Genomic DNA, 11,060 nt, shown 5'->3' with positions numbered 1-11,060 from the left:
GATAGGACGTCCACTAGAAAACCCGGAGGCTCCGACTTCCAAACAATAGTTCGAGAGGACTCTGAATTCCTAGCCAACACATCGGCCGCCATATTGGCTTCTCTAGGACAGTGATTAAAAATAATAAAACTAAAATTATGAGCTAAGAAAGTACATTCTTCATAGATTGCCGCCGCATGTCCGAGGAAGTTCCCGCCGTTCTGCATAATATCAATCACCTCCATGAAGTCCGCTTCGACATAAAGTTTGTTGCAACCCATATCATTAGTAAGTAACAACCCATTTCTCAGAGCCCTTGCTTCTGCCGTTGTCGCATCCTCCATAAAAGGAATGTCCCCGCACAAAGCAGCTATAAAATTTCCCACGTCATCTTGCAGGATAGCTCCTGTACTCCCAGAGCCGTTGTCCATCTCAAATCCCGCGTCGACGTTCAATTTTATAATTCCCTCAGGTGGCCTCTCCCAGCCGTGCCTCCTGATCTTTGTGTTCTTATTTCCAGCTCTCGTGAAATTTTTAGCTAGAGCCACAATAGCCTGCGCCGATCTGGACGGGTCCTGTAGAAACTCCTCGTGGGTGTAGCGGCGATGCTCCCACCACACATACCATACAGTGGTTGCCACCAGTGCATTGCGTTGGACTCCCGCCACCGTTGCCTGTAGGCTGCTCTTGGACAGAAACATGTCAGCTAGTACTGATCCTCCCTAACAGAGACGGGTTTTTTCGTCCTTGATCCCACCTCGCAGTTTGGTCGGTTTTTTTCGTCGGGTTTTTATTCATCCCCGCACGCCCCTCCACGATCCCTACACAGGTCGCCGCACACCACCGCCACCGCCGCTGTGAATCCCTGGGGACACCGCATGCCACTGCCGCCGCGAATCCCCAGGGACGCCGCACGCCACCGCCATCGCGAATCACCAGAGACGCCGCTCGCCGCCGCCGCGAATCCCTAGGGATGTCGCCGCCACCGCCACGGATCCCCAAGGGCTTGGTCGCATTGCCCTGATTGGAGGAGACCCTGCCGGCCTTGCCTTGTTTGGAGGACCGTGTGCGTCAATCCCGACCTCTGCTTTCCCCCTTTTCCACCAAGGATCGTCGCCGCTGCTTCGTCTTCTATCTCTCCGGATCCCCATCAGCACCTGCTGGATGGTGCTCCAGAACAGGGCCGCACGGAGGCCCTCCTCCCGTAGGATGTGCAGACGCGGCGCGCCTTGCAGCGGCTGTTCGGAATGAGCGCGGGCGCGACAACCTTGTCCCAGTCGACGATGGCGGCGGCGAACACCGGTGCTCCTTCTCGTCCTCTACCTCCAAGGAAGCGCACCGGTACAGCTCAGGCACCCCCGTCCCCAAATCCCGTCCACCCATCCGATGTTGTCCAGCTCATCCTCACGCTCGTGGATTCGCCTCCTCCTATACGCGACACTTGAAACATGGACGTGGTGAGCTTACCCTCTCTCTACCCCCAAATCTAGATGGCACTAGCATCTGTTACATACATACATATGGATAAACATCTTGGTTTGGTTCTTTGGTTCAGTTTGTATTCAGTCTGTATGCGTCTGGATGTGAGTGGCACTTGCAGTATATGGCCGCTCCTTGGTTGTCCATTTGTATGCGTCCATCAGTATGTAATGGCCGCTCCTTGATTGTTATTTTGAACAAAACTCCCCCTTAATTCTTCCTATACTGAAATGAATCCTTGGAAGCTAGCACTACATGTCTGTTGTTGCTGCCATCTTGTACTACATGGCTTTTTCCAATTTAATTTCAGTCAAGTTTATGTGAATATAATCTCCTTTGATCTGATGTTTTGGTCTGACTATTTACATTTTAATTATCATGTATGTACTAATGCATTCTCAGATATTTGGTCGGTGTTATCTTCTAAAATAATAGTAAATGCAATCATTAAATATGTGTAGAAGAAGCATGTCCGCAAACAGAATTGTACATTTTCATTCCTTTGTAGAAGTGTAATAGATTATTTCTTGAAAACACAAAGATTTCAAGTATAGCGTCAGAACAAAGATACAAACTATAATTTAAACATCCGGTAAATGACATATACAGCGAGTTGGGCGCGTCAAATGTTGATGCACAAACAAAATACATTGGATTAATTATGTACTTTTTAGAACAGTTCAGAATACATATTGGAAGAGCAAATTATGTTATGTTCCCGGCCCATCTGTTTCTGCTATCTTGCTGCTGCAGGACCTGGGAGTTTTAGTGGCTAATATAATTTTGACAATTTTGCTGCAATATCTTTAGTTTCTCTATTGATTCGGACAATTTTGCTGCTCCAATAGTTTGAAGCAGAACCTCCGTCTTCTATCTCAACGCCGGCGGCCCGACGGCGTCGAATCCTTATTGACGCCCGTCGGCGGCCCAGTGATGCGACCAGATCACTGCAAATTGCTCCATTCATGTCAGCAGCCTAATCAGGTTTATTGTAGATTGGAGTTGTCCCTTCACTCTTGATCAATAACCAGATATTGGCAAGCTTGAGTTATCCATGGATGCATGGAAAAGATTATTCATTGTTGTGATATGCATATCTGTAGGATTAAATTCATCTGAATTATAAGCTATGTCACACTTTGCAGAGTACAAAGACTTCAGTTCAAATAATCTGTTTGTACATCTGTTGATGTCAGGTGGAGGTAGTCATGTTGGCACCACTGTTTTGCTTCGTGCTGATGTGGTATAAAAGTGCCTCCTCGGCAGATGAGGACCTGAGCGTGGCCGTGCTAATGAGGATGCAGGATCCACTGCCACCGGCCAGTCCGAGTGCGTTATTGTTTTCATTCTTTGGGTCCTAGGGATTTCGAAATCAGGTGTTCGTCCCTGATGATTTCCGGGAGATAAACTGATTTCATTGGCATCATCTATTTCATTACCTCACCAATATCCATGTGAGCCTGAGTTGGAAGTGAATGTACACATTGCGTGGCTATGTTCCTGCAGGTGATTGCAGAGAACTTGGCAGGCAGATCAATTACGAGGAGGTCAAGGCTGAGCTGAAGTGGGGTGGGCGCCAACATGAAGGAGTTGGAGATATCTCTATTTTTGTCAGTCATTATTCAGGCTCTAAGCATCCCCTTTCCCTATACCACATTACTTGATATTATTAAATTCAGTACTCTTACTCAACTGTGAACAAGTTCATGTGGTAAGTAGGATCAACAAGAGTTGGCTGGCAACTGCTATGTATATGTTATTATGGATCAGCCAAGGTGGTTAAATTTTAATTTTTTTTTCCTTTTTCTTAATTTATGCCCTTAAGTTTATGTTGTTAAATGCATACACATAACTTAGTTCCAGATTTAACAAGAGTACATTTTACAATGAACTTCATAGCTGATGTTGATCATAATTAGTAAGTGTACAAAGCATTTCAAGGAATTTCTGTCTTGTGCATATTGTATATTGCAGACTTGAAGTGAAGTAGTGCCATCTAAGTACCAGATGTATGTTATTTTCAAATAAGCTTTTCTTAAAATGGAAAATACTAAAAAGCAAATTGTGCCACACCGTGCAATTAAGGTGCCTTTTACTGGAAACTCAATGCAACTTCTTGTTATTTTCAAATAAGCTTTTCTTAAAATGGAAAAATACTAAAAAGCGGATTGTGCCACACCGTGCAATTAAGGTGCCTTTTACTGGAAACTCAATCCGACTTCTTGTTATTCCTTCTGAACGTAGCAATTAAGCCATATCTTGTTTTCACTCCTTCTGAACCTAGCAAAATGACCTGCTTGGACCGAACGAGGACAGGTGTGTGGTGGTGGACATAAGATGCACGGCGAACATTGAGCCGCAGAAGAACATTATGAAAGGTGTGTACGGTAACTCCATCCATGCTTGGCCACACACCAACGTATGTTTTCCATTGTTGCTAACCTAAACAAATTCGTTTACTGTGAACTGAACAACGATGCATCGTGATACAGAGGTTGGAGAGGCTGGAGGAGACCATATACCAACACAAAGCGCATCTTGATGGCCATCAATGAGGAGCCGGACCTGCTACACCAGGCTAATTGCAAGCATCGGGTACTTTTGTTAGCTATCAATTAAATCTCTTGTCCTGCAAGAACATGTGCTTATTTATGAAAACATTTTACATGAGCATTGTAGGATGATTTGGACGAGATGACTGATGAGGACATGAGCGTTGTCGGATGACTTGGACGAGAGGACTGTAGCATGACGCAATGAAGAGCCAGATCGTCCGTCCGCTCCCAGCTCACTTCCCAGTTCTGTTGTGCTGCCCCGTGCACCAACCATCCAGTAAAGGTTCTGTGGTTAACATCTCTTTTGCGAGTTTCATATAACTTTTGTTGTCACTTTATTATCTATTGATCCACATGTTTGTATTTTAGCAGACATGAGTACTTTATCATCTTTCCAGGAAGAAATTACTAGAGAGAAGAAAACTCAGTTTTATAAGCAATGACAGTCCAACATCATATTGACACGTCTGGTTTCTCTTTCCACAAGCAGGGTCGAGTGGGGTGATATACTAGGCGCTTTCTTCTAAATTGTACAGAAAGTCCACTGAGTTATTGTTGTTTGTATGACACCTTAGAGTGAAATAGTACTTCTTTTAATCATTTTTAGGTGAAATACAAGCATGTAGCTACCTCACTTAATTATAGTACTCACTTGAAGTTTATGTTGATACAATGCACTACTTAAGTAGTAGAGAAACCTCACAAAATTAAATTGATGAATGATATTTAGGAAAAGAAGTAGGCATGTTTCATTATAAAGGGAAAGTCTTTTTCAAGGCATAGTGTTTAATTCACGAATGGTTAAACAGTTTAACGGGGACCAACACTGGGTAGTAGGGGAGTGGCAGTGCATAGAGACATAGTGAGGGGAGCGAGGGCGATGATGGAGGCGAAGATGTTTAGATATAGAGAGTGGGAGGTTTACCATGGTGCAATCAAAAACCGAGGCACGCCTTGCTAAGACAAGCACACTTTAAAACATAGCAATACTCTGCATTGTTTTGATGTTGGTATCAGGACCAGGTACCATGTGAAGCTCAAGGAATGGTTGTAGATCATTATGGATAAACTAAAAAAAGATCACTATGTAGTACATTATAAACAGCATTTGGTGTCGGCGGCATGTCACTACCACTGACAAAGTTCTCTGAAACACGATTACTATCATGTACAATGCTTTACAGTTCTCTCATATTCAAATGCTAAAATTCTATAATTTCATATTTAGTAGTTTCTGCGGTGTGAAATTCATGTTTTATTTTGCTTGTGCAGTTGAAAATAAATGCTGGAAAAGATATTAAAATTCAAATCTGGCTTATTTTTCTCAATATGGGTTCAGAAGGAAATTGTCGTTGAGCTTCTATCTAAAGGTATGTTAGATTAACAGGTTGCTATCGCAACTCTTGATTTGGAGTAATGCAAAGCAACTGTGGATCTTGTCGTCGGTACATCTTGGGTTGTCGTTCTTCCAGAACGAAGGATTCCCCCCCCCTAGATTGTGCTATGAAATAATGCTTGTATAACGCCTTGATCTCTTGGCTACACCATGCTTTCTTGAGAACACTATACTTACAGAAGAATGATGCTTCTATAGAATGTGCCACCATGAGTTCTGGCAGCTCTTTTAATTCTGTGTGCACTATGGACGAATGAACCATATAATTTGTCAATTTGATCAGTACTTGTTGAGTGCTTGCTTTCATGTTGCAATCTTAGATTTAGGCACTTCATAGCCATAGAATAATTTTGAATTGTTATGCTCAGTACACCAAATGTTGTTCCTAGGTAATGCACTATTTGCAACTAAGTTTTGTCTTTAAGCACCAAGGTGTAGTAGTATGCATTGAAATAAATGGATCATTTCTATCTTTCTGGTGCTCATAATAGACTTTTTCAGTTTGAATTTGTATGCTTGAAATTTGATTATTTCTATCAACTGAGAGTGGAAATGAACTGTACCATAGGCACTTTTTCATTAGATTTCAGCAGCGGCTGATGGTAGCAACCTCATGGGCCACACATCCCCTTCTTTAATTGCATGCCCTCACAAAATGGATGGGGACTTGGTTCTTTGGTTGTCGCCGCCGGACTCGGTGAAGGACGAAAAACTGAGATGATCCAGTGGAGAATAGATGCCACGGGCTGAAGAAAGGAGGCGACGGTTTCAGAGCACACACCTTGAAGTGGAAAGGCGACAAGGGAGTACGTCTGGATGGCAGAGGGAGCGGGACAAGGCAACATCACATGGGAGGCATGGTCAAAATCGGCGTCGTAGGAGCAATCATGCGTGTGGGGGTCGTACCAGGGAGAAGGAAAAGGGTGGTCGGTTTTCTAGGGCTTTTTTCCTTGCATCGGGAAATGGGTTCGGTTGAAAAAAATGATGATGTGGGGAGATCACGCGAGTGGTGGATACGTGGGTACCATTTAACGTACCAACTGCGCTTTAATAGTAGAGATTAAGATGTTGATATTTTATTCATTTTCTTCTTAGCTGAACATTCTTTAAACCAAAAATCTATGAAACTTGTAATGTATCATGGTCGCAATTTGTGAAGTAGAACTAACTATCCTTTGACCATTCATTAATTTTTATGTACTTGTCGCCCGTGACAACAAATATGGATCAAATAACTATGCACTATGGGCACTAATATGGTTACCTTCGAATGGGTTTGTTACTATGTTTAGTTACTATGATGTTTCATATGTTCATCAGAAAAAATAAAGGCTTATTTACTTGCATGTGCTTTCTCATGTTTGTTTGCTTTTTCTTCTGGTTGTTCCTTTTCTATAATAGTCACATAAAGTGAACCGAAACTCATATTCTATATTTCTGCTGTGTAGATACCCGTGAGCCCGCTATTTAACTCGCTAAAAATGGAGATAGACATGGATTTAACGGTTCTCATTCATTTAAATCTTAGTGAATTGACACTAGTTTCCATTTGGAACTGAGATAACGAGGAATCGTTTCCTTCATGATACTGCATGTATGAGCTTTTTTCTTTCGGTTTAGGCCAATATTGTACAAAGTTATTTCCTAAAATTATATTCGAAGGTGTCTTCTATGAGAGTAACCATCTCAATCTTTTTTCTATAGTTGTCACAAGGTTCTTGTGCTAAAGTGATTTTTGCTTGGTCAATATGTTTTCTTCTGAATATTTCAAGAATGAATTAGTTTATGCTGCAGTAGCGAGTCATGTTAAAAATAGGGACAAAGGTGTTATAAGTGAAAAATTATGTAGTATACTTTTAGCTTCCAAACATTTGTACTTATGTTCTATGCCCATTTGAATTTGGACAAATGTTTGGGAATCACAGTGGTGAAAAGGTGCGATGCAGGAAGAGAGACTTTAGTGCTTGTTGTAACGTGTTTGTGGCATTTTTCGTCTTCTACCCGTGGCAACGCACGGGCGTCCTACCTGGCGGATTGACTAGGTGTTGCGAGCTTCATATCCTTCCTATGATGGGTGTTAATATGATAGTTTGCAAACAACCCGGACTTATGGTGATGATATAAGGGGTCTGGTTGGGTCATCTTTTTCCTTCTCTCATATTCGGTCAATGACAGGGTGTGTCCGTAGATTTGAGGGGACGGGCTATACGTGCTCGAAGATTATTGTGTTTGATACTATGATGTGTGTTAGCTGATTGTTGAGGAAAAAGATGTGACATTGTTCTCGGTAATCTTAGCTTAGTGAGTAGTACCTTAATTTTTTTTTCAAAAGCCCGTGGCAACGCACGGGCGTTCTACTAGTGTGGAATAGTTTCACAAACTCATGCCACCTGGAACACCACAGCGTAATGGTGTGTCTGAACGTCATAACCCTACTTTATTTGATATAGTGCAATCTATGATGTCTCTTACCGATTTACCACTATCGTTTTGGGGTTATGCATTAGAGACAGCTGCATTCACATTAATAAGGGCACCATCTAAATCCGTTGAGATGACACTGTATGAACTGTGGTTTAGCAAGAAACCTAAGCTATCGTTTCTTAAAGTTTGGGGTTGCGATGCTTATGTGAAAAAGTTTCATCTTGATAAGCTCAAACCCAAGTCGAAGAAGTGCATCTTCATAGGATACCCAAAAGTAACTGTTGGGTACACCTTCTATCACAATATCCAAAGGCAAGATATTTGTTGCTGAGAATGGATCCTTTCTAGAGAAGGAGTTTCTCTCGAAAGAAGTGAGTGGGAGGAAAGTAGAACTTGATGAGGTAATTGTACCTGCTCCCTTATTGGAAAGTAGTTCATCACAGAAATATGTTTCTGTGACTCCTACACCAATTAGTGAGGAAGCTAATGATGATGATCATGTAACTTCAGATCAAGTTACTACCGAACCTCGTAGGTCAACCAGTGTGAGATCCGCACCAGAGTGGTACGGTAATCCTGTTCTGGAGGTCATGTTAATTGACCATGATGAACCTACGAACTATGAGGAAGCGATGATGAGCCCAGATTCCGCGAAATGGCTTGAGGCCATGAAATCTGAGATGGGATCCATGTATGAGAACAAAGTGTGGACTTTGGTTGACTTTCCCGATGATCGGCAAGCCATAGAAAATAAATGGATCTTCAAGAGGAAGACGGACGCTGATAGTAGTGTTACTATCTACAAAGCTATACTTGTCGAAAAAGGTTTTGAAAAAGTTCAAGGTGTTGACTACGATGAGATTTTCTCACTCGCAGAGATGCTTAAGTCTGTCCAAATCATGTTAGCAATTGCCACATTTGATGAAATCTGGCAAATGGATATCAAAAACTGCATTCCTGAATGGGTTTCTGGAAGAAGAGTTGTATATGATGCAACCAGAAGGTTTTAAACGATCCAAAGGGTGCTAACAAAACGTGCAAGCCCCAGCGATCCATCTATGGACTGGTGCAAGCATCTCGGAGTTGGAATATACGCTTTGATGAGTTGATCAAAGCATATAGTTTTATATAGACTTGCGGTGAAGCCTGTATTTACAAGAGAGTAAGTGGGAGCTCTGTAGCATTTCTGATATTATATGTGGATGACATATTGCTGATTGGAAATGATATAGAATTTCTGAATAGCATAAAAGGATACTTGAATAAAAGTTTTTCAAAGAAAGACCTCGGTGAAGCTACTTACATATTGAGCATCAAGATCTATAGAGATAGATCAAGATGTTTGATAAGTTTTTTTCAATGAGTACATACCTTGACAAGATTTTGAGTTCAAAATGGAACAGTCAAAGAAGGAGTTCTTGCCTGTGTTGCAAGGTGTGAAGTTGAGTAAGACTCAAAACCCGACCACGACAGAAGATAGAGAGAGAATGAATGTCATTCCCTATCCCTCAGCCATAGGTTCTATAAAGTATGCCATGCTGTGTAACAGACCTATTGTATACCTTGCCCTGAGTTTGGCAAGGAAGTACAATAGTGATCTAGGAGTATATCACTAGACATTGGTCAAAATTATTCTTAGTGGAATAAGGATATGTTTCTCGATTATGGAGGTGACAAAAGGTTCATCGTAAAGAGTTACGTCGATTCAACCTTTGACACTGATCTGGATGACTCTAAGTCTCGATCTAGATACATATTGAAAGTGGGAGCAATTAGCTAGAGTAGCTCTGTGCAGAGCATTGTTGACATAGAAATTTGCAAAATACACACGGATCTGAATATGGCAGACCCGTAGACTAAACTTCTCTCACAAGCAAAACATGATCACACCTTAGTACTCTTTGGGTGTTAATCACATAGCGATGTGAACTAGATTATTGAATCTAGTAAACCCTTTTGGGTGATGGTCACATGACGATGTGAACTATGGGTGTTAATCACATGACGATGTGAACTATGGGTGTTAATCACATGGTGATGTGAACTATTGGTGTTAAATCACATGACGATGTGAACTAGATTATTGACTCTAGTGCAAGTGGGAGACTGAAGGAAATATGCCCTAGAGGCAATAATAAAGTTATTATTTATTTCCTTATTTCATAATAAATGTTTATTATTCATGCTAGAATTGTATTAACCGGAAACATTATACATGTGTGAATACATAGACAAACAGAGTGTCACTAGTATGCCTCTACTTGACTAGCTCGTTAATCGAAGATGGTTGAGTTTCCTAGCCATGGACATGAGTTGTCATTTGATTAACGGGATCACATCATTAGTAGAATGATGTGATTGACTTGACCCATTCCGTTAGCTTAGCACTTGATCGTTTAGTTTGTTGCTATTGCTTTCTTCATGACTTATACACGTTCCTATGACTATGAGATTATGCAACTCCCGTTTACCAGAGGAACACTTTGTGTGGTACCAAACGTCACAACGTAACTGGGTGATTATAAAGGTGCTCTACAGGTGTCTCCAAAGGTACTTGTTGGGTTGGCGTATTTCGAGATTAGGAATTGTCACTCCGATTGTCGGAGAGGTATCTCTAGGCCCACTCGGTAATGCATATCACTTAAGCCTTGCAAGCATTGCAACTAATGAGTTAGTTGCGGGATGATGTATTACAGAACGAGTAACGAGACTTTCCGGTAATGAGATTGAACTAGTATTGAGATACCGACGATCGAATCTTGGGCAAGTAACATACCGATGACAAAGGGAACAACATATGTTGTTATGCGGTCTGACCGATAAAGATCTTCGTAGAATATGTGGGAGCCAATATGAGCATCCAGGTTCCGCTATTGGTTATTGACCGGAGATGTGTCTTGGTCATGTCTACATAATTCTCGAACCCGTAGGGTCCGCACGCTTAAAGTTTCGATGACAGTTATATTATGAGTTTATGAGTTTTGATGTACCGAAGGTTGTTCGGAGTTCCGGATGTGATCACGGACATGACGAGGAGTCTCGAAATGGTCGAGACATGAATATTGACATATTGGAAGCCTATATTTGGATATTGGAAGTGCTCCGGGTGAAATCAGGATTTTACCGGAGTACCGAGGGGTTACCGGAACCCCCTGAGGGATTAATGGGCCATAGTGGGCCTTAGTGGAGAAGAGGAGAGGCGGCCAGGGCAGGGCCGCGCGCCCCTC

At 42.0% G+C, this 11,060-nt stretch overlaps 1 protein-coding gene across 13 annotated transcripts; it reads left to right on the top strand.

Annotated features, from left to right (window-relative positions):
• Positions 1-757: 757 nt before the first annotated feature.
• On the top strand, positions 758-6,595 carry LOC123154829 (uncharacterized). 13 transcript variants are annotated; one of them, XM_044573460.1, is made up of 9 exons: positions 758-1,436; positions 2,307-2,442; positions 2,655-2,787; positions 2,965-3,068; positions 3,743-3,836; positions 3,951-4,053; positions 4,138-4,296; positions 5,286-5,383; positions 5,993-6,595. In XM_044573460.1, the coding sequence occupies exons 1-6, from the start codon at positions 1,366-1,368 to the stop codon at positions 3,998-4,000; spliced, it is 588 nt and encodes a 195-aa protein (XP_044429395.1). In that variant the 5' UTR covers positions 758-1,365; the 3' UTR covers positions 4,001-4,053; positions 4,138-4,296; positions 5,286-5,383; positions 5,993-6,595. The 13 variants fall into 13 exon arrangements, 6 of the variants coding, with proteins under 6 accessions (XP_044429395.1, XP_044429390.1, XP_044429391.1 ...); XM_044573455.1 differs by having other exon boundaries at positions 5,978-6,595; XM_044573456.1 differs by having other exon boundaries at positions 4,386-5,383; positions 5,978-6,595.
• The last annotated feature ends 4,465 nt before the right edge of the window (positions 6,596-11,060 follow it).

The sequence above is a fragment of the Triticum aestivum genome, chromosome 7A (assembly GCF_018294505.1).
Source record: "Triticum aestivum cultivar Chinese Spring chromosome 7A, IWGSC CS RefSeq v2.1, whole genome shotgun sequence".
Taxonomy (NCBI): Eukaryota; Viridiplantae; Streptophyta; class Magnoliopsida; order Poales; family Poaceae; genus Triticum; species Triticum aestivum.
Note: the sequence above shows the minus strand (reverse complement) of the source record. Positions and strands in the feature narration are given on the sequence as shown.

Excerpts from the sequence above, each read along its gene's own strand:
- LOC123154829 (XM_044573460.1), top strand. The coding sequence starts at position 1,366 with ATGTTGTCCAGCTCATCCTCACGCTCGTGGATTCGCCTCCTCCTATAC. Across the intron at positions 1,437-2,306 it reads ACACTTGAAACATGGACGTG|TTTGAAGCAGAACCTCCGTC; the intron begins GTGAGCTTACCC and ends CTGCTCCAATAG. Across the intron at positions 3,069-3,742 it reads TTGGAGATATCTCTATTTTT|CAAAATGACCTGCTTGGACC; the intron begins GTCAGTCATTAT and ends TTCTGAACCTAG.